Below are 22020 nucleotides of genomic sequence, written 5' to 3'. Positions count from 1 at the left end.
GTTGCCATTTACAGCCGCACGTGCACTACTTAAGAAATGTCTGTTCACGGGCGGATTCACATCTGTTCATTACAGTTGTTAATTCAACCTGCCAGTATAATTACTGCGCGAGGAATAAAATCAGTCTCAGAGCTTTTTGGACGGACGGAGTACTGTTAGTTACTGTTAGAACAGAAAGAGAACTATGTTCAAAGTACTTATGGGCATTCAGCCAGGTTGAATTTTCGACAACTGCCGATATTTCGGCGGATGCACACCCCGCCATTTTCAAGGCTTAACTTTCGCTGTTAAGCCTTGAAAATGGCGGAGTGTGCATCCGCCGAAATATCGGCAGTTGTCGAAAATTCAACCTGGCTGAATGCCCGTAAGTACTTTGAACATAGTTTACGCCAGGAGAAGCTCAGGTATCACAGAAAGAGAACTGTCCCGGCTAAAAGTTAAGAAACACTCTTCGAGAAGCGATCAATGACTTTTTTTCCTAACGAAGGACAAAAAATTCTGTTATGGACTATTAACCATACTGCACTGCTGTACCTTAAAATTCCTTGCTTCCAGTATTTGTAACGGAAAGACGAAAGAATGAAGATATATGCTTGAAGTTCTCTGAGGTTATAGTTACTGCGATAACGAATAGCTCATTATGTGGCTCTTGTGAAGAGCAATGGGCATCTCTAGAAAGGGCGTCGCAGAAGCTGGAAAGAAAAACATAGGTACGAAGTCGGTGCTAACGAAGAAACCATGGGTAACGGAAGAAATACATCAGCTGCTCGATAAAAGAAGGAAGTACAAAAATGTTCAGGGAAACTCAGTAACACAGATATACACTTAACATGGGAGCGAAATAGACAGTAAGTGAAGAGAAGCTAAAGCGAAATGGCAACATGAAAAATGTGAAGAAATCGAAAGAGAAATGATTGGCGGAAGGATTGATTTTGCATATAGGAAACTCGGAACAACCTTCGGTTAAATTAAAAGCAAGGGAGGTAACAGTAACACTGCAATCGGAATTAGACTGTTAAATGCAGTGGAGGAAGCAGATAGGTGGAAAGAGTAAGTTGAAGGTTTGTATTAGGGTGAGGACTTGTCTGATGACGTGATGAAAGAAGGAACAGGGTCGATAGAGGAGAAATAGGGGATGCAATACTAGGGTCTCTATTTAAAAATCCTTTGGAGGACTTAAAATCAAATAAGGCACAAGGTGTGGATAATATTCCACCATATATTCTAGAATCAATTGGGGGGGGGGGGGGGGGGAGGTAGTGGCAACAAAACGACTATTCACGTAGGTGTGTAGAATATATAAATCTGGCGACATATCATCTGACTTTCGGAAAAATATCATCCACACAATTCCGAAGACTGCAAGAGCTGACAAGTACGAGAATTATCATACACCCAGCTTAACAGCTCATGCATCCAAGTTGATGAGAAGAATGATATACACAAAAATGGAAAATAAAATGAAGGTCTATCAGTTGAAGATCAGTTTGGCTTTAAAGAGATAATGACATCAGAGACGCAGGTATGGCCTTGCGGTTGATCGTGGAAGGAAGACTGGAGGAAAATAGACAATTCATAGAATCTATAGACCTGGAAAAAGCGTTCGGGGACGTAGAATGGTGCGAAATATTTGAAATTCTGAGAAGAGTAGGGGTAAGATACAGGGAAAGACGAGTAAAGTACAATATGAACAAGAGGGAAAATAAGAGTTGGAGACGAACAACAAAGTGCGCGGATTAAAAAGGATGTAAGAGACGGATGTAGTCTGTCGCCCATATTGTTCAATCCAAACATCGAAGAAACAATGACGGCCATAAAAGAAAGATTAAATTACGGGATTAAAATTCGGGCTGAAAGAATATTAATGATAAGATTTGCTGATGACATTGCTACGTTCGCTGAATGAGAAGAAGAATTACAGGACCCATTGAATGGAATGAAGAGTTTAATGAGCACAGAATACAGATTGACAGTAAATCGATGAAAGACGAAAATAATGAGAAATATGAGGGTCACTCCAAAAGAAATGCACACTGTTTGTTTTTTAAATCCATCTTTTATTCTACGTGTTTGAAAGTTTTACAGTGTGTAGATACATCCTTTGGGAACAATATTTTCATTTCTTCACATAATTTCCATCCTTTTCAACTTCCTTACGCCATCTTGGAACCAGCACCTGTATACCCGCACGGTAAAAATCTGGACCAACCTGTTGGAGCCACTGTTTGGCAGTGTGCACAAGGGAGTCATCATCTTCAAACCTTGTTCCACGAAGAGAGTCTTTCAGTTTCCAAAAGAGGTGATAGCCACATGGAGTTAGGTCAGGACTGTAAGGCGGGTGTTTCAGTGTTGTCCATCCGAGTTTTGTGATCGCTCCCGGCCGTGCGTTGTCGTGAAACAGCAAAACATCCTGCTGTGGTCGAACACGATTCAGTCGAGGTTGAAATTTCTTCAGTGTCGTCATATATGCTTCAGAATTTATGATGGCTCCAGTTGGCATGATGTCCACAAGCAAGGGTCCTTCGGAATTGAAAAAAGCACTATAGCCATAACTTTTCCAGAAGAAGGCGTGGTTTTGAATTTTTTTTCTTGGGTGAATTTGCATGATGCCACTCCATTCGTCTCTGGTGAAAAATGATGGAACCATGTTTCATCACCTGTCACAGTTCTTCCAAGAAATTCATCTCCACCATTCTCGTACTGTTCCAAAAGTTCGCTGCATACCGTTTTTCTTGTTTCTTTGTGAGCCACTGTCAATATCCTGGGAACCCACCTGGCACAAACCTTTTTTAACGCCAACACTTTCAGTATTCTGTGGACACTTCCTTCCCCTATCCCAAAGTAGCGGGACAATTCGTTCACTGTGATGCATCTGCCAGCAGTCACCAATTCGTTACCTCACTGCACATTGTCTGGAGTGTGTGCAGTACGAGGCCTGCCGCTGCGAAGACAATCCTTAATATTGCTGTGCCCGCTTTCATCACGTAACCTGCTTGCCCACCAACTGACTGTACCCCGATCGACAGCAGCATTTCCATACACCTTTTTCAACTTCTTGTGGATGTTTCCCACTGTCTCGTTTTCACAACACAGAAATTCTATGACAGCACGTTGCTTCTGACGAAGAGGGGTTTTGGGCGCACGACAGCAAGGTCTTCAGAGGCTTCTGACGAACGTCAAGTGTAGCGGCCATCTTGAAGACATGCTGTGACGGCGCCACTCACGGGAACAGGTTGAACTAAGTTTGAAAACAAGCGGGAAGGTTGTATCTACACACTGTAAATTTTTCACACATGCAGAATGAAAACTGTATTTTTACAAAAATAGTGTGCATTTCTTTTGGAGTGACCCTCGTAGCAGAAATAAGAAAAGCGAGTAACGTAACATAAGAATTGAGGATCAAGAAGTAGACGAGGTCAAAGAATTCTGGTATCTAAGCAGCAAATAACCCATGCCAGACGAAACAAGGAAGACATCATATGCAAACCAGCACTGAAAAAAAAAGAGTATTCTTGGCTTGAGAAGCCTACTAGTATCAGACACAGGCCTTAACTTGAGAACGAAGTTTCTGAGAGTGTACGTTTGGAGCACAGCATTGTAAGGCAGTAAAACATGGACTGTGCGAAAACCTAAGGAGAAGGGCATCGGAACGGTGGACTGATGAGGAAAGATGAAGTTCTCAATAGAATCGGCTAGGAAATGAGTATGTGGAGAACACTGACAAGAAGGAAGGACAGGATGATAGGACACCTGTTAAGACATCTGGGAAAATCTTTCATGATACTAGAGGGAGGTGAAGAGGGTGAGAACTGTAGGGGAAGACAGAGATTGGAATACATCCAATAAGTAACTGAGGACTTGAGTTGCAAGTAATACTCTGAGATGAAAAGGTTAGCACAGGAGAGGAATTCGTGGAGGGTCACTTCCAACCAGTCAGATGCCTGACGGGTCAAAAAAAAAAAAAAAAAAAATCGTCGAGCTCTTTTCACCCTTCGCAAAAATGGGTGTGCTTAAAACGCTTATACTCAGAGTTCACACAGATAAATTAAGTTGTTTCAGAGAGATTGCCCGTATAAACACAGTGTTTGGACAAAATGGATATTCTGCTTGGCATTTTAACAACGCACTATCTGTTAAAATCAAGTACCAGGAAGTTGACAAAGAGAATCTAAGAATTGCAGCTTGTTGGAATCAGTGAAGGAAATTTGTTATTAACAGTGTGGTATAGCTTATACAGGGAAAACCAAAGGCAAAACCACATTGAAATTGCAGTTGCTATTGTAACCAAGCAAGTCTGCTGTTGGCAGACATGATATCTGCATCGGAAATTCAATGGAATACAATGAAACAATTTTTGGCCGCAGAAACATCTTTCTGGAACATGTGGAAATACGAATGTCGGAATGTCTGATGAACCGTGTCTGCGGCTACCAGTTAGATAACGTGTGGTGCCGTTTCATTTCCAAGAGATACTTTAAGTGAAGACGACAGAGTATACTGATGGCCACGGCAAACGGCAACGCTCTGGACAGCTGAGTTCCGCAGTTTACCGACGGGGCTGTCGCACCGTAGTGTGGTCAGTCTGTTACGACCTTCACACATGCGCGGAACATTCATAGCGCGTTTTATATTGTGTAACGGAGGATGTCTTGGTCTTACCGTACGTTTCATCCCACTGCAGGAGTGCCCCAAGACTCCGTCCTTCTCCTCTCCGTTATCTCCTCTACACCCCTGATACGGCCAAACCACTTTCAGAAGTCCACCTCCCTCAGAATTCTGATGACACCGCTTTCCTTGCTCTCCCCTTTACGCTCGAGAAATCTCAACGATTCCTCCAAATATAGCTCAATGAGTTTACCTCCTTGTGCAGCCAGTGGCTCCTCAATATAAACCTCTGCAAAACCTCGTCTCCATAAGTTTTACTTTACCACTTACGACCACCCTATCTAGTTAAATAATCTAGAAAAATGTTTTGGACTAACCATCGACCAGCAACTACTATGAAAACGTCACCTACTAACTATCGGCTAACACTAACAACTGGCCGAATTTGGGGATTACACCCCTCCACTATTCTCCACACCTACAAAACCCTGATCCGACCAAGCCCATGCTATGAAAATGATGCACTGTTATCCTCCCCAGGAAAGATCTGTAAGTCCCTTCAAATCGTCGAACGTCATGCACTCCATCTCTTTTTTTGAGCATCCGTCTCTCTCCCCTCACATGGGTCCTCTTCTACCTCATCAAATTCCTACCTATCGTAATTAACATGGAACACCTCTCCATATCCTATACTATCATCAAACTAGATTTCAATAACCTCATTGTCTCCCCTCTGATCACTAACCCTGGCATGCTGCTGCTCATTTACAAACATATCCCACCATACGTACAGCTACACACACTCCATATTCTATCCCAAAGAAAATTCAACCATTGCCTTTCCCAAACAGTAAGATCTGCCCCGATATTTATCCCTCCTGCCATCTTTGACTCTTCCCTACCTTTCCCTCTCCATATCAAGGCTCCTCTCCCTTTTCGCCCTCCATCCATCCTCATTCCTTTTCTATTGTTACCACTACCTTACCCAAACACCAAACTCTTCCTCACCCTCTGCCTTTCCCATCATCTGTCTCCCCACTGTCAAACCCAACACTTACCGTAATCTCCATAATATCATAATTAACATACTCTTATCTTTTCTACCCATTCCTCTCAACTCTATGAAACATATTCTTTCCTCCTGAAATCCTTCCCACCCAGTGAAGGTCCTTCAAATTTTAAATGAAACTTTAGTGCTTTTGTTAGAAGAAATAAATCTATTCTGCAGTGTGTTTTTAAAATGTGTATATTTTCGTCCTTTGATTTTTAACAGTTCTAATGATTTTTATGTTGTAGTAGTAGTTGTTGTTGTTGTTGTGGTCTTCAGTCCTGAGACTGGTTTGGTGCAGCTCTCCATGCTACTCTATACTGTGCCAGCTTCTTCATCTCCCAGTACCTACCGCAACACACATCCTTCTGAATCTGCTTAGTGTATTCATCTCTTGGTCTCCGCCTACGATTTTTACCCTCCTCGCTGCCCTCCAATCCAATACTAAATTGGTGATCCCTTGATGCCTCAGAACGTGTCACACCAACCAATCCCTTCTTCTAGTCAAGGTGTGCCACAAACTTCTCTTCTCCCCAATCCTATTCAATACTTCCTCATTAGTTATGTGATCTAACCATATAATCTTCAGCATTCTTCTGTAGCACCACATTTCGAAAGCTTATATTGTCTTCTTGTCCAAACTATTTATCGTCCATGTTTCACTTCCATACAAGACTACACTCCATACGAATACTTTCAGAAATATTTTACGTATATGGCAACAAAATTCATCCTATTCGTTGCTTTTAAAATCATGTGTAATGTTTCTCCTTTAACAACGTTTGTTCTCATTTCTATTATATTTTGAAAATGCTCTTGGCTACAGAGCAGAATATTGTACTGCTGACAGCCCCCCCCCCCCCCCCCTCGCTAACCCTCACCCACATGTGGCAAGGGGAATGAAATAGCAATAAAGTAAAAGAAAAAGTCTTCAATGGCTCACTTGAGGATAACTGCCAGGTGTAAAGTAGAGCTAAGAAAGGGAGTGCGTGCGAGTGTAATGTTGAATGATCAGAAATCAAGGTGCCGATGTTAAGTCAGTGATGCACCGGCTTTCTTCCTTCTCACTACAGGTCCACAAATTATGACGAGTCGGAGGAACGGTGGTGCTACAGGCGCTCCCTACTCGTAGACTTGTTCTCTGTTAGTGAAGAGTAGTGGAGTAAGGCTAATCGTGATTTAGTACGGAAGATGAGTGCACGATCTTACTGTCTTAAGGGAAGACGAAATGCCTGACTGTCAGATGACCTGTAAGGAAAATGGTTATTGTGGGACTACGGAGGGTGTAAGACGGAAATTAAACGATGTGGTGTATACAATTCCAGTGTGCTCCATTAGAGGATATCTGTAATAAGTTCGATGGTGTGGTACAGGTTCAGATAAAAAACAAATTTCTTCCAATGCAAACAGAGTGGTTGTATTCTTGTTTATTGCAACATCAAAATAAGAGAGTATGTACGTTCCGTCATAAGAAAACTGGGCATAGAGGTATTATTTCACTACGATATTTTGATGATGGCTACTTGGGTTTATGGGCTAAGAGCGAGTTGGGTAACTTATCATTCATTCCTGTAACATTTTCTAAGACTGCTGTAAATTTCTTTTAATAATTACTCACGATTTAGAGGATACACCTCGCTCTTATGTTCTGTTTCCATGTCCAAATGTGTGAAGTCTTATGGGACTTAACTGCTGAGGTCATCAGTCCCTAAGCTTACACACAACCTAACCTAAATTAGCCTAAGGACAAACACACACACCCATGCTCGACGGAGGACTGAACCTCCGCCGGGACCAGCCGCACAGTCCATGACTGCAGCGCCTCAGACCGCTTAGCTAATCGGCTAATCCCACAGGGTTCTATTTTCTTGTGCTACCGTCACAGACCCAATGATGTGTCAAAAGTATGAGTTATGCCAACGTAATTGTTAGGCAGTCTCTGAATAGAGATTAAATATTAAAGTAAATTTACAGCAGTCTTCGAAACAAGTTTTTACATATGCATAGAGAAACATGCACACTCAGAGGAGTCCACATATACGTACACACGCAAGTGTGTGTGTGTGTGTGTGTGTGTGTGTGTGTGTGTGTGTGTGTGTGTGTAAGGAGAACACTGTGTACTGCTTACTCATCGGTCAGCATATAATAATCGTCAAAGGTTGCATGTATAGTGGCAATGCAACGAGTAGTCGGTTATTATTGCGAGCTCGTGTATTGGCCAGACAACAGACTAAAGTGATGAGGTTTCAGATGGGCAGTGCCGAAAACTCACGAGCAGAGTCTCCGAGCATACGGAGATGGCGAGTTGGAGCTGATATCACAGGATCCGCTGGCGAGTACTCAGAGCTGATTTCCAGTATCCAGTCACGATATTGTGGAGTGTAGCTGACGACGACCGGCTGAAAGCTCCTAATTTCTTCGAACTGTACAGCAGCCGACTGGAGGCGGTCCCACAGATGGTAATGTTACTTTTCAAATGATGCGAAGCGCCGAGAACGCCGATGGCCCAATGAGGCAATTTACATTGTAATGTGTGGAGATACTAATTCAAGCCACAGTTGAATCTGTGATGTTTTAGTGGTGGTTGTCGTACCACAACTTCGACTCATACATTCAGGTTACCATGAACACAAACCAGAATTTTTTTGTAACGTTTCCAGTGTTGCCCTTTGTTCCACATCTTCAAGACAGCTTGAAGATAACCGTTTTCCAAGATGACAGTTGCCGTCTTCACCAGAATGCACGCAAACGTTCCCAGTTTTGGAAACATTCAAGTACCCTGTCGCACCTCGACCGACCCTCAAGCCACCCGACCATAATCCAGTGGGACTATATTGGAAATACATTAATGAAAAATCCCAAAACTTTAACAGCTGTACCGAATTATCAATAGTTTGAACTGGTCTGGCGTTCCTAAAGAAAGTTGTGGACTCTCTTCCTCGCTGAACTGTGGCCAAAATTAATCCTATGGTATTAACGTGATGTCCCCTGTCGGTGACAAATTTTTGCTGCTGCGTGCTTATGTGGTGTTACAGTGTGTGTGGTCAATGGGATTGATTTCCACGATGGCAACCAGGTGACACAGGATGCCGTATTCCTCTCAATATGCTGCAATTTCCTGGAGCTAGGCAGACACCCTCCGTACTGAAGGATGAGCAGAACAAAGTGAAAACGTGTACACTACGTCTACATCTATCTCGACAAAAATACTCCTCAAGCCACCGTACGGTGCCTGGTGGAGGGTACGCTGTACCACCACTTGTCATTTCCTCTCCTCTTCCAATCGTAAATAGAACGAGGGGAAAACGACGGTCTGTTTGCCTCCGTATGAGTCCTAATTTCTCGTAGCTTCAAATGCCAGTTCTCTAAATTTTCTCAATAGTGTTTCTCGAAAAGAACGACGCCTTTCCATCAGGGGTTCCCGTTGGAGTTATCGAAGCATCTCCGTATCACTTACATGTTGTTCGGACCTACCAGTAACAACTCTAGCAACCAGCCTCTGAATTGCTTCGATGTTTTCCTATCCGACCTGGCACGGTCGCAGGTTCGAATCCTGCCTCTGACATGGATGTGTGTGGTGTCCTTAGGTTAGTTGGGTTTAAGTAGTTCTAAATTCTAGGGGTCTGATGACTTCAGAAGTTAAGTCCCATAGGGCTCAGAGCCATTTTTTTGAACCTGGAACGGATGCCAAATACTCGAACAGTGCTTAAGGATAGGTCGCACCTGCTTCCCGTATGCGGTCTCCTTTACAGGTGAACCACTCTTTCCTAAGATTCTCCCATCTCATATCGCTTTGCAACGTTATTTAAACGACCTGATTGTCTCGAGCAGGACACTAGTAATACTGTATATGAGCATTACACATTTGATCTTCCTACTCATTCGTATTAACTTACATTTTTCCACATTTAGGGCTAGCTGTCATTCGTCAACTGGAAATTTTGTCAATGTCGTCTTGTATCTTCCTACAGTCACTCAACTACGGCACCTTACCATACACCACGGGATCATCAGCAAATAACCGCAGATTGCTGCCCACCATGTCCCCAAATCATTTATGTGTGTGGAGAACAACAGCGATCCTTTCACACTTGCCTGGGGCACGTGAGCGTTGAAACAGGGTGGTGGTAGGCACTGTTCTCGCTGAGGTGACACGATATGCGAGACGACATGTTGCAGTAAAGGTCATACAAAGTGATAGTTATCCAAGCAACACTCGTGTTCCCATAGGAGCGATGCAAGGAGCAACAGACAAAGCAGGCGACAGTAGTCTCCCGTGTGGCGGGTCGCTGCCGGCTTCATCGTGGACAACTTCCAAATGTCTCTGCTGGTCCATTGACGAAGCGGAATAGCGGCAGGTCAAATATTCGACGAAAAAATTCGCCAAACAGCCATTCAAATTGAGAGTTATTTTATTTTCTCTGCCAGTTTCGGCAATTCATTATGCCATCTTCAGGCTCCATATGCACCTGTCAAAAATAATTGATATTGGCATACTGGGGCCGTTTGTTTGTTGGTTGTGAATTCTGAAGTGCTTGCTTCAAAAAATGGCTCTGAACACTGTGGGACTTAACATCTGAGGCCATCAGTCTCCTAGAACGTAGAACTACTTAAACCTAACTAACCTAAGGCATCACACACATCCACATCCGAGGCAGGATTTGAACCTGCGACTGTAGCGGTCACGCGGTTCCAGACTGAAGCGCTTAGAACCACTCGGTCACAACGGCCGGCTGCTTGCTTCAAAAACATGACTGAAACTGAGCACACCTGAGAGGTGCATATGGGGCCTGAAGATGGCATAATGAATTGCCGAAACTGGTAGCGATGATAAAATAAAATACCTTCTTAATTTGCTCGACTGTTTGCGAATTTCTTTGTTAAACTTTCAAATGTGTCACGTATTTACACGAGAGTGGAAAGAGTTGTGACTCTCCATCTAGCGTTAAAGACTAAGCGAGGTGGCGCAGTGGTTAGCACACTGAATCGCATTCGAGAGGACGACGCTTCAAACTCGCGTCCGGCGATTCTGACTTAGGTTTTCCGTGATTTCCCTAAATCGCTTCAGGTTTTCCGTGATTTCCCTAAATCGCTTCAGGCAAATTCCGGGATGGTTCTTTTGAAAGGGCACGGCCGACATCCTTCCTGATCCCTCCCTAATTCGATGGGACCGATGACCACGTTATTTAGTCCCCTCACCCATACCAACCAATCAATCTAGGGTTAAAACCAATTTTGATGTTTACCATAAAAACAGTCTTGATCACGATTTATTTATTAAGGTGACCAGTTTCGACCACTACTGTAGTCATCTTCAGACCTACAAGTCGTATATACAAAGCTTTCATTAGAGGGCTACGTACATTAAAGAAAATACATAAAGTTATGAAGCTATAAAACGAAGAATTACCATTGAGTAGGAACCTCTTTCTTCTGGAGAATCACTACTGGAGAAACCAGTGCACGTCTTACTATATACACTCCTGGAAATGGAAAAAAGAACACATTGACACCGGTGTGTCAGACCCACCATAATTGCTCCGGACACTGCGAGAGGGCTGTACAAGCAATGATCACACGTACGGCACAGCGGACACAACAGGAACCGCGGTGTTGGCCGTCAAATGGCGCTAGCTGCGCAACATTTGTGCAAAGCCGCCGTCAGTGTCAGCCAGTTTGCCGTGGCATACGGAGCTCCATCGTAGTCTTTAACACTGGTAGCATGCCGCGACAGCGTGGACGTGAACCGTATGTGCAGTTGACGGACTTTGAGCGAGGGCGTATAGTGGGCATGCGGGAGGCCGGGTGGACGTACCGCCGAATTGCTCAACACGTGGGGCGTGAGGTCTCCACAATACATCGATGTTGTCGCCAGTGGTCGGCGGAAGGTGCACGTGCCCGTCGACCTGGGACCGGACCGCAGCGACGCACGGATGCACGCCAAGACCGTAGGATCCTACGCAGTGCCGTAGGGGACCGCACCGCCACTTCCCAGCAAATTAGGGACACTGTTGCTCCTGGGGTATCGGCGACGACCATTCGCAACCGTCTCCATGAAGCTGGGCTACGGTCCCGCACACCGTTAGGCCGTCTTCCGCTCACGCCCCAACATCGTGCAGCCCGCCTCCAGTGGTGTCGCAACAGGCGTGAATGGAGGGACGAATGGAGACGTGTCGTCTTCAGCGATGAGAGTCGCTTCTGCGTTGGCGCCAATGATGGTCGTATGCGTGCTTGGCGCCGTGCAGGTGAGCGCCACAATCAGGACTGCATACGACCGAGGCACACAGGGCCAACACCCGGCATCATGGTGTGGGGAGCGATCTCCTACACTGGCCGTACACCTCTGGTGATCGTCGACGGGACACTGAGTAGTGCACCGTACATCCAAACCGTCATCGAACCCATCGTTCTACCATTCCTAGACCGGCAAGGGAACTTGCTGTTCCAACAGGACAATGCATGTCCGCATGTATCCCGTGCCACCCAACGTGCTCTAGAAGGTGTAAGTCAACTACCCTGGCCAGCAAGATCTCCGGATCTGTCCCCCATTGAGCATGTTTGGGACTGGATGAAGCGTCGTCTCGCGCGGTCTGCACGTCCAGCACGAACGCTGGTCCAACTGAGGTGCCAGGTGGAAATGGCATGGCAAGCCGTTCCACAGGACTACATCCAGCATCTCTACGATCGTCTCCATGGGAGAATAGCAGCCTGCATTGCTGCGAAAAGTGGATATACACTGTACTAGTGCCGACATTATGCATGCTCTGTTGCCTGTGTCTATGTGCCTGTGGTTCTGTCAGTGTGATCATGTGATGTATCTGACCCCAGGAATGTGTCAATAAAGTTTCCCCTTCCTGGGACAATGAATTCACGGTGTACTTATTTCAATTTCCAGGAGTGTATAATAGAGGCTCCGCCCACTTCTGACGGCATGATGTCATTACTAACCCATCAGTAATAAGTCGAATAACAATGTAAAATATTGTCAAGAAATAAAAATAAACACACACTAAACTTAGCTTATTAAACAGCTATTGTCAATTAAGAAGTTTTAAAAATATTTAAATATGTAGGATAAATGAACTTCGGTTTGGCAGTACATGGGTTGCCCTCTCACGGCCTGTCAGTGAACCATTTGGAACCACTGGTTGCCATGGTGAAGTTGGACGCTGTTCCAAAGATGAGCCAGCAGCCTTCTTCCTACTGAAGTTGTTGTAAAGTCGATAGGCACACTAGTGGTTGCCATGGGGAGGACAAACGCCAGTGCAAAGATGTGGCAGCAGGCTTCTCCCCAACGAAGTTGTTGCGAAAGTGGAATAGCGAAGACTGTCACGCCAGGTGGTGTATTATTGAGTAAAACTAATCAATTTCGATGTGTTAGCTACGTTTGGTACACAGAATCGTGTGATCTAATAAGCACCAAATGAAAGCAGGGCAGCGACTACAGTTTTTATTTCAAACTTCTCAGAATATGTGTGTGTTTCACTTAATTTGAAAATATCAAAATAACCACTGGCAACAGCTCATTATTAATCTGCGTTAACAGACTAAGAACTCAACTGTTTTTTTATCGAATAGTTTCCTCAAAACAGAATGAAAAATGTTCCGCACACGGAAGACAATAAAATCCCAAGGCAGAGATTTTTAATTGTTTATGCGAATAGTAAAAGTTTTACTGACAAACTAAGTACATAAAACAATTTTTTGAGTGACCTGAGATGAGTTGAAATTTCCCTCTCCAATTATCACAGGATAGAATTGCTCGCAGCAACCAGCATTCCGTGTTGCACCGGACGATACAACGGAGAACTGTATAGGTGTCTTACCAGTACGATATGATTAAATCACTCCAACTATGTTTCTATGCGCTCCGTCAATACAGGCTGCTTCTGCGTCGTATCGCAAAACTCGCGCTGTATATCTATCGCGTATACGAGGGAAATTCGGAAAGTAAGTTCCGATCGGTCAAGAAATGGAAACCACAGTGAAAATCTAGTACAGTTTTGCACATATGTGTCTCTAATATGCCTGTCGGTTGTGTCACTTCGCTCTTTTCAGTTCTGAGCTTATGGTGAGCTCATAAAAATGCATAGAAAATAGTGTCTCCCCTCAAGTATGAGGTCCTGGTGGGAGATTTCGCCTAATGTTAGGCAGCTCACATTACATAACTGTCATACGGTTCCTACTTCGTGACAACTCTCGGTCCCAATCTGCAGGGGCAATGAAAATGCTCCTGCAGCGCTTTCGATGGGAAGTGTGTAATCACCCCAGTACGGCCCGTAATTGGCTCCCTCTGTGTTTGATCCTTGCCCACATTAATTACTGGCTATGAAGACAACATTTTCGCACAGACAACGAGCCATAGATGAGCGTAGAGAATTGGCGGGAAGCACAGGCGGCTGCCTTGTACGACGAGGTTATTGGAAAGTTGGTACAATTCTACGACAAATGTCTAAGTCGGAGTGGTGACTATGGAGAGCAGCGGCTGGAAGCTATAGCTAACTGTTGCAGATAAATATTTCTGATTATCATAGTGGTTTCCATTTCGCGATCAATCGGAACTTACTTTCCGAATAGCCTGAGTATTATCGCCCAAGTGAGAGCCGTGCTGTAAGAAGGTGTGCTCCGGTATGGGTTTAGATGTTGGTACGACTGACCTGCGCAGGCGGCGGCGAAGGCGGGGCTCTGCCTGCATGCGGGCGACGCCGTGGGGCAGTCCTGCCACCAGCAGAACAGGTCTCCCGCCAAGCACAGGCAGAGCTCGCAGGGGTCGGAGCGAGCCACCTGCAACAGTCGTGTGGGCGCGACGTGATACTCAGCGGGAAGCCAAAATGGTTACACTGCTTGCTAGACATTCAAATTAAAACAACAGCGAATAACGAAATTTTATTCGTTGTGCTTATACATAATAGTAGGGAGAGCCCATGATAAAGTTTTAGTTAATTTTGGAGTGGACAAAATTTAGCAGACAGGGCTGCCACGTGTGGCAGCAGTAATGGCTCTAGCCCCGCTGAGCATCGAGTCGAAGAGAGCCAGGATGAAAGATACGGATGCATTCCATGTCCACGCTATTTCCTGTTAGAGTTTATCAGTCGTAGTGGCTGGAAAATGGCACTCCGCAACCCATGACCGAATGTTTCCAGTGAGTGAGTGACCTGGAGATGACGTTGTGCACCGAGTTAGGTCAGGTCAGCATGGCTAACATGTAGTCTTCCTTTATGTTCTTGAAAGATAACTTTACGGAGACATCGAACACAGGACACATCAGAAATGTAATGATGGCTGTCGAGATAAGTAGCTTTGCGAACCAAAAGTTGATCTTTTTGTTTGGCCTATACCACCCAACACCAGCACGCCATTTGTTGGGCACATACCACGACGAAGAATGCAACCTGTCAACGTTCTTTGTCCTCATGGTCTGAAACTGTATGGGGAGTCAGGACACTTCTCAGAAGACGACGTGGTGCCTCTGTTGGTTGCAGTGTTGACGTTCATCGAACCACTTAAGGCTTCCACCTTCCTGTTGCCGCGTCAAAGGTAACTGTAACAATGATCGCAGTTCGTGGTGCTCCAGACTTTCTTGTACTGCCCTCGTTGATACATGTCTGGCTCCACACCTACCCACTTTCTTACTCGAGGTACGTGACGTGCCTGTACGGTCATTCAGGGGCCGCGCGGAGGGGCCGCGTGGTTTGAGGCACCATGTCACGGACTGGCGGCCCCTCCCGCCGGAGGTTCGAGTCCTCCCTCGGGCATGGACGTGTGTGTTGTCCTTAGCGCAAGTTAGTTTAAGTAGTGTGTAAGTCTAGGAACCGATGACCTCAGCAGTTTGGTCCCTTAGGGATTCACACACATTTGAACATTTGTTATTCAGGGCCCAGCGAAAAAAACGAGTAAGGGTTCCTCTCAGGTCCTCCATCGCCATCATGCACAGCATTCTCGTATATTCAGATCACAGTCATGGGACCCCTACGAACGCTAGCATTGTCGGTAAGCCTCTTTATTGGCTCTAATTTCTCTAATTTTCTCCTTGTGGTCAATATGCAAGATCTTTGGTTTGTGCGGGCGGGGGGAGTAATATGTTGTTATGTTGTTCTACTCCTCCTGAAGAGTGATTTCTCGAAATTTCAATAGTAAACTACATTTCAGGTCGATTAGATATTTTTTGGTGCATGCTGACTGGACACTTTCTTTTCGCCAAGTGCAGAATCATTACATCAAGGTACATGACAATACATCGCTAGGCTACCGCATCAATTACACTTTGCTCACAGAGCCTGTGATAATAAGAGGAACCGTCTGAAACAAGAACTACGACCTAATAAGTATATCAAGAAGGGTCATCGCTACCCTCTCTCACCAATAGCGCTCTAGATTTTCAAATAGTTCCCCGAATCAAATAGCAATAATTTCTTGGGTATTAAAAAACCGCTTGAGCTGTCTTTAGCGCTTTACTTTTAGATAACTACCAGTTTCATGGTACGAAAAGTTACATTCTCAGGTGAACGTCCAACTAAAACATTGGCGCTAAATAGCTCGGAACTTTGTATCTAACACTCCTTGCCCGTCAGAACAAAACGTAGCTAAAACGCTATATGTCATCGAATAAAACAGCCGAAATGCAGTCTAATATGATGGACGGGTCCCCTTCTCTGGTCCATACACAATCGCGAACTGGGGACACGGATATGCTTCAAGAAACAACGGATGGATGACGTCACTAACAAAATAAAAACATTAGCAAAACCAAAATCGGTGAATTCACTGGATCCTCACGGTAATAGTGGATTTCAGCCGCGGTTGTTGTTGTTAATAACGGCCTATATTAAAAATTTGAAGACAAAGTCACAGTGTGATTGGAGGTGTTCTCATGAGGGCCGTAGATACAATAATGGAATGTAAAATGTTCAGAAAAAAGGACTGTCGTATCGTATTCATTGGCTTCACCGAAAACCGGAGTGCGATGTCCTCGGGCAGCTGTACACTTCAGGATGTCACCGTAGGCCCATTGAAAAAGTAAAGTGCCGACGGTGACATCTTGGGCACAGCAGAGCAACAGGACAGCGATCTTCAGCACACTCGCCAACTTCACTACAATTATCACAACTTTCAATGGAATGCAGGAAAGACATCTACAATTTAAACATAGAAACAAAAACATAGCATACCCCATCGACGCAAAATATGACGCCCCAAAATCCATGTTTCTGTTACTGGTCCTGTCAGTTAACACCCCTATGGCTTACGTAGTTCACTACGTCCAGAAATGGGTCTCTCAGGTAGCGTGAGAATATGATAAGGGTCCTTTCTTGCAAATTTATTGCTGTATTTAAAGTCCAGTTATAAAATGTAAACAGTATCATACTAATATACGAACAGCGTCTCTTGATCACTCCTGGGGCGCCACGTGCACGCACTTTGCGCCTGCTTGTTATCAACAAAGGCGAGCGACCACTATCTACTGCGGCAAGGGAAGTTGCGTAGTTCCGAGTACCACGTTTCCGGCATGTGACAGGATACAACTATTCCACTGTCAAACGTGACTAAAATTGGCCGTGCTTTCGTGCGCTTAGTCACTTCCCACGTTTAGACGGCTGTTATCAATATTAATGCTGAAATTTCAAAATTCAGACCTTGACATCCTCAATTACAAAATTAGCAATATCAGCATTCACTGCTGTTACGGAAAATCCTGACAGAACTACAAATGTGCACTTAATAACTATAGTATTTATTTATAAAATTAAATGGTAAGGTATCCAAAAAATTAAATCATTACTATTACTGATAAATACTAGCAAGCGTTGCATCTCCTTAGAATGTTTGGGTAAGTCAAGCACGTATGTTGTGTTCAATTTCAGGCACAATTCCAGGTTCTCACCTATAACATGACTTATGAATTAACTCTTGATGACGTTCCTGCTTGAAAATGATAGTTCGCATGAATGTCTAGACCAAAAGACGAAAGACCAACAAACGCCACTCATTGCAGCTGATTAAAAGAATCTGGAATACTATTCGAGGTGTTACAAATCATGCTCATTCTAAAAGTCTTTCAGAGCAGACTATTTGAGCTGCAAACTATGTTCACACTTGTTTTTCTCTTATGTAGCTATGTCAACACAAATGCTTTCAAATTTCGAGCTCCAAATAGCTTTATTTTTTAAATGTAGCAATTGAATTTCAGAGTTGCTAATTTCAATATTAAGTGGAAAAATTTAATTCTGTTATGGTAGTATTACAAGTTTTTATTTTTAATTTTTTTAAATAAAGGCTAATGTCGCTTTGTTGTTTCTGAATTCCTCAAAAACGGTTAGAGAAGCTTTCCTCATATTTAAAATAGGTGTTTGAAATAGCAGAAGGTAATCATAGAATTATGATCTTGGCGGTGTATCATCAAGTTTGGAAAGGAAATGAAAGTTTCTTTTTTAATATCTTGAGCAGAAATAGGTAATTTGTTTTCGAATGAAAGAACTTCTTCTAACAAATCCATAAGTTGGCAAATATCTTCCGGAAATATCTGTGCACAACACGCTTCTTGATGGATGATGCAATGATACGTAACTATCTCGTCACTAATTTTTTTCTTCAGACTAGCAACAGACTCTTTCCTTACCCTGGTCACACTTTTCACCCGTCTGTTGAAACAGATACAGTGTAATTTAGTGGAAAAAATAAATGTTTTCCTTTGCACTGATTTACAGTTTTACCTCTGAGTGCCAATAAAGTTAAAAGTTTTTCTTTAGGATCTGTACATAACATTAGTCGTAGAAAATGTCAAACTTGGACTATATGAATTACCTGCAATTGATAAAGCTGAAACTAGTTTAAGATCTCCGACTTTGCTGACTGGTTACATTCGAAGTCATTTTGACTTCTGTCTTTCACTGTATTAACAGGCAATCGTAACTCTAATTTTTTAGACTATCTATTCTCAAAATTCAGAGACAGTTCTCCGGATGCATTAATAAAGCAACTTTTTAACAGACGGGTGAAAAGTGTGAGCAGCGTAAGGTAAGAGTTTGTTGCTAGTGTGAAGAAAAAAATTAGTGACGAGATAGTTACGTATCATTGCATCGTCCATAAAGAAGCTTGTTGTGCACAGATATTTTTCTCTTTTAGTAAACCCTCTATCAATCACAAAACTATCAATATTAACATTGGTACTGAGAACGTTACTCTACCAGCTATAAAATACGTGACGTTTTTTTCCGCAACATGTTTCGGGACTGTATTTTCCCATTATCAATTGCTATAAAACAAGGAAACAAATCAATAAATTGCAATAGTCTTGCAGAGACAACCAAACAAAATATTTGTACCGTCCTATAACATACATCATCTAAGTTAAGCACTGTCAGGCTGGGCTGGCACTAGGATGGGTGACCGTCCGGCCTGCCGGGCGCAGTGGGCAAGCGGGGTGCACTCGGCCCTTGTGAGGCCGAGGAGTAAGGAGTAGCGGTTGAGGTCTCGTTAACTGACACACGCCTGGAAAGCGGTGCGCTGCCCGCTCCATTTCCGCATCGAGTGACGACTGTGGGCTGTGGACGGCACGGCGGTCGGTCGATATCGTTGGTCCTTCATGGCCTGTTCGGATGGAGTTTAGTTTTATAATATAACGTGCCCGGAAGCTTCTGTAGTTGTAAAGTAAAGGCAGCTGCTTTTACCTACCAAAGATAGTACGTTCCTGCAAACTCGTCGTGACAGTCCCCAAAGATACTACTGTCTATCGTAAAATCTATCGATCATAACATATATGGACATTAAAAGTTTCGTCCTAGTAAACGAAAATTTACGAAATAAGAGCGTCATGATTATGAAACGAAGTACGTGAGGCAAACGGAAAGAAACTAAAGTAAGGTTTAAAGAGTATAATAATGGCTCATCGGCGGTGGCGAAGTACCTCAGGATTGAGCAGCCTTCGTTGTGTAACATCATAATCAGTCGGAGGATATTACGGTATGAGGGTAAAGGCTAGTTGTTGTCAAATTTAGAGAAAGTAGACATTTTGTGCGCTTTAAGAAGGGAATAAGTCAGCGTGTTAAATGAAAAGACAGTGGTGTTCAAAAGGCATTTCTGGTCACACTTTTCTGATGTCCTCCTTGCGAAGTGATCACCAACTTATTCGAATTAGTGGCGTTTGGTTTGTTTTCCGTTGGCCATTTTGTGTGGATACACAACTTTCAATATAGGTGTACTATTGCTTTTTATAATTTACTGGGACGAGACTTTTACTGCGCAAAGATTTTATGATAATAGCAACATTGGGGGGTATGTGACGTAGGCGTTAAGGGAAAGTACTGTCTTTGGTATGTGAAAGCGGCTGCCTTTAGTTTACAACTGTGCCTTGAGAGTATAAGACACCAACACTAAATGTTCTACGAAGAGTTGTACTTTTGATAACGCGTGTGTTGCTAGATTTTACCTTTGACGATGCCTAACAGCACAGAAGCTTTAGGTATGTTGCAATGCAACGCGATATAAATATTTTTACATGGTTGTTCGTACGTGTTGTATTGCGATTTATTCAATGGCGTCCTTGTTTCGTAGCACTTGATAAGGGGGCAACGTGCACCGGAAAAATTGTTGCAGTAAAAATATCACACTGGGGCCTAACGTTCTGCGATCCGATAAATGCGATGGCTGCACAACGTATGATATTGGTTGAAGGTTGTATACAGTATCTGAATACAGAACTTGGTTTTCCTTGACTCATCTGAAGTTCCTCAACTGCTTGCTTCCTTGCATCGCCAATAGGACATTTAGTACTAAACGGCATGTTTTAGCTATAAGGCGTCACTCCAAGTTTGATTTCTTGTTATGAACCAAGTTCACCTGACAAATAAGACAGGCGAGAATCTTACTTAAGTTATTAATAAAAGCGGAATCCCGATCCACTCAACTTTAAATTCACGGTTTCCGTCTTCCGTTTTTTTTTTCTTTTTCTCTATAGAAATATCAAACAGGGCACACAAACATATTTGATTTTATAATAACAAAGCCACCGACACAAAGTAATTAGTATTCATAAATTGATAACGAAAAGCTCTGTAGAATTTGCAGCTGGTTCGAAAAATACAGTACTGTACGCTTAGAGTAGGTACCTTTGTCGCCGTCGCACGATACGAATGCCCGACTAACACTAGCCGCAAAATGAGCCGCATAGTGAGACTGACTCAGTGACTGACTCAGTGTCTTGACTCAGCTCGTCCGTGCCTCCCCCGCGGGAACAGACTGACCGACACTTTCTGGGCCCTAAACCTGCAGATTGGGAAGGTGTGTTTGCGGACGATGTTGCAGTGTAGGAGAAAGCAGCATACCTGATAGAATACGAACATGAACTAAAGAAGTTCATGTTCGTATTGTACCAGATATTCTGGTTCATTTACTCAATATGTTTATAGATGTGACTTTGTATTCAAGTCTGAAAGATATATACGTGTTTCAGCACACTTTTGATGTGACCGCACTGGGTGATGTAAGCGCTCATAATGGCTATTGTGCAGTCCGATCTACAATAAATTCAGATTATTTCCAACGGATCTCTGCTGTTTTCCATTTTGTCTACGGAAACCGAATTTATGGTAAGGAAACCTAAAAAGCGATGACATGCGAAGGCACTTTCTGAACTTCCGTTGAGAAGCACGGGCGTATACCCAGTGTGTAAAATAGCGCGATTGCGATTGTGGTTTCATACAACACCGACATAAGAACTGCTGTGAGTATTATAGCTTTTTTCCATCAGTTTTTTTAAATCGTTTGATGCCATCCAATTACTGTTTCCTCTCCTGTGCCAATCTGTTAATCTCAGAGTAGTACTTACCCACAACATCGTCGACTGTTTGTTGAAAATACTCCAATGCTTCACTTTCCCTAAACTCTTGCCATTTACAGTTCCCTTTACAGCCATTTAAGTTATGCCCTGATGTCTTAAGACGTGTCCTACCATCCAGTCCCTTCTTGTAGTTACTCGTCATCACGTAACTCTTTCCACGACGATTCTGTGTGGAAGCGTTTTTTCCATTGTCATTCCACGTAATTTAGAACGTAATTATGAAACATCACTTCAGAAGGCCGCCGATTCTCTTCTTTTCCAGATTGCTCAAAGTCCATTCTCAATATGCTGATGATGATATTTAAGTGTGGTACCTCTGAAAACAAATCACATACTGAAAAGTTTTAAATGTAGTGCTGAAAGTACAGAGTGCTGCATGGAAAAACGGCCCCGAGTACAGATTGTTAGCCAATTACGCACAAATTGTTGCCCGCCACTACGAGATTCAACAAACAGATGAACAGTAGTAATTATATAACAGAGGAATAATAAATAAACTAATGAAAAGGTCTATATTTACTGCCTTGATCTT

The 22020-nt window shown here is 43.5% G+C and overlaps 1 protein-coding gene across 1 annotated transcript in view; it reads right to left on the bottom strand.

Annotated features, from left to right (window-relative positions):
* Positions 1 to 22020, bottom strand: part of LOC126336093 (mucin-19-like) — a 749219-nt gene that overhangs the window by 98948 nt on the left and 628251 nt on the right. Inside the window, exon 3 of the mRNA XM_049999574.1 lies at positions 14311 to 14437. Coding sequence (XP_049855531.1) covers positions 14311 to 14437 — 127 coding nt within the window. The remainder of the gene's footprint in view (positions 1 to 14310; positions 14438 to 22020) is intronic.

The sequence above is a fragment of the Schistocerca gregaria genome, chromosome 2 (assembly GCF_023897955.1).
Source record: "Schistocerca gregaria isolate iqSchGreg1 chromosome 2, iqSchGreg1.2, whole genome shotgun sequence".
Taxonomy (NCBI): Eukaryota; Metazoa; Arthropoda; class Insecta; order Orthoptera; family Acrididae; genus Schistocerca; species Schistocerca gregaria.
This window is presented reverse-complemented; position numbering and strand designations above follow the sequence as displayed.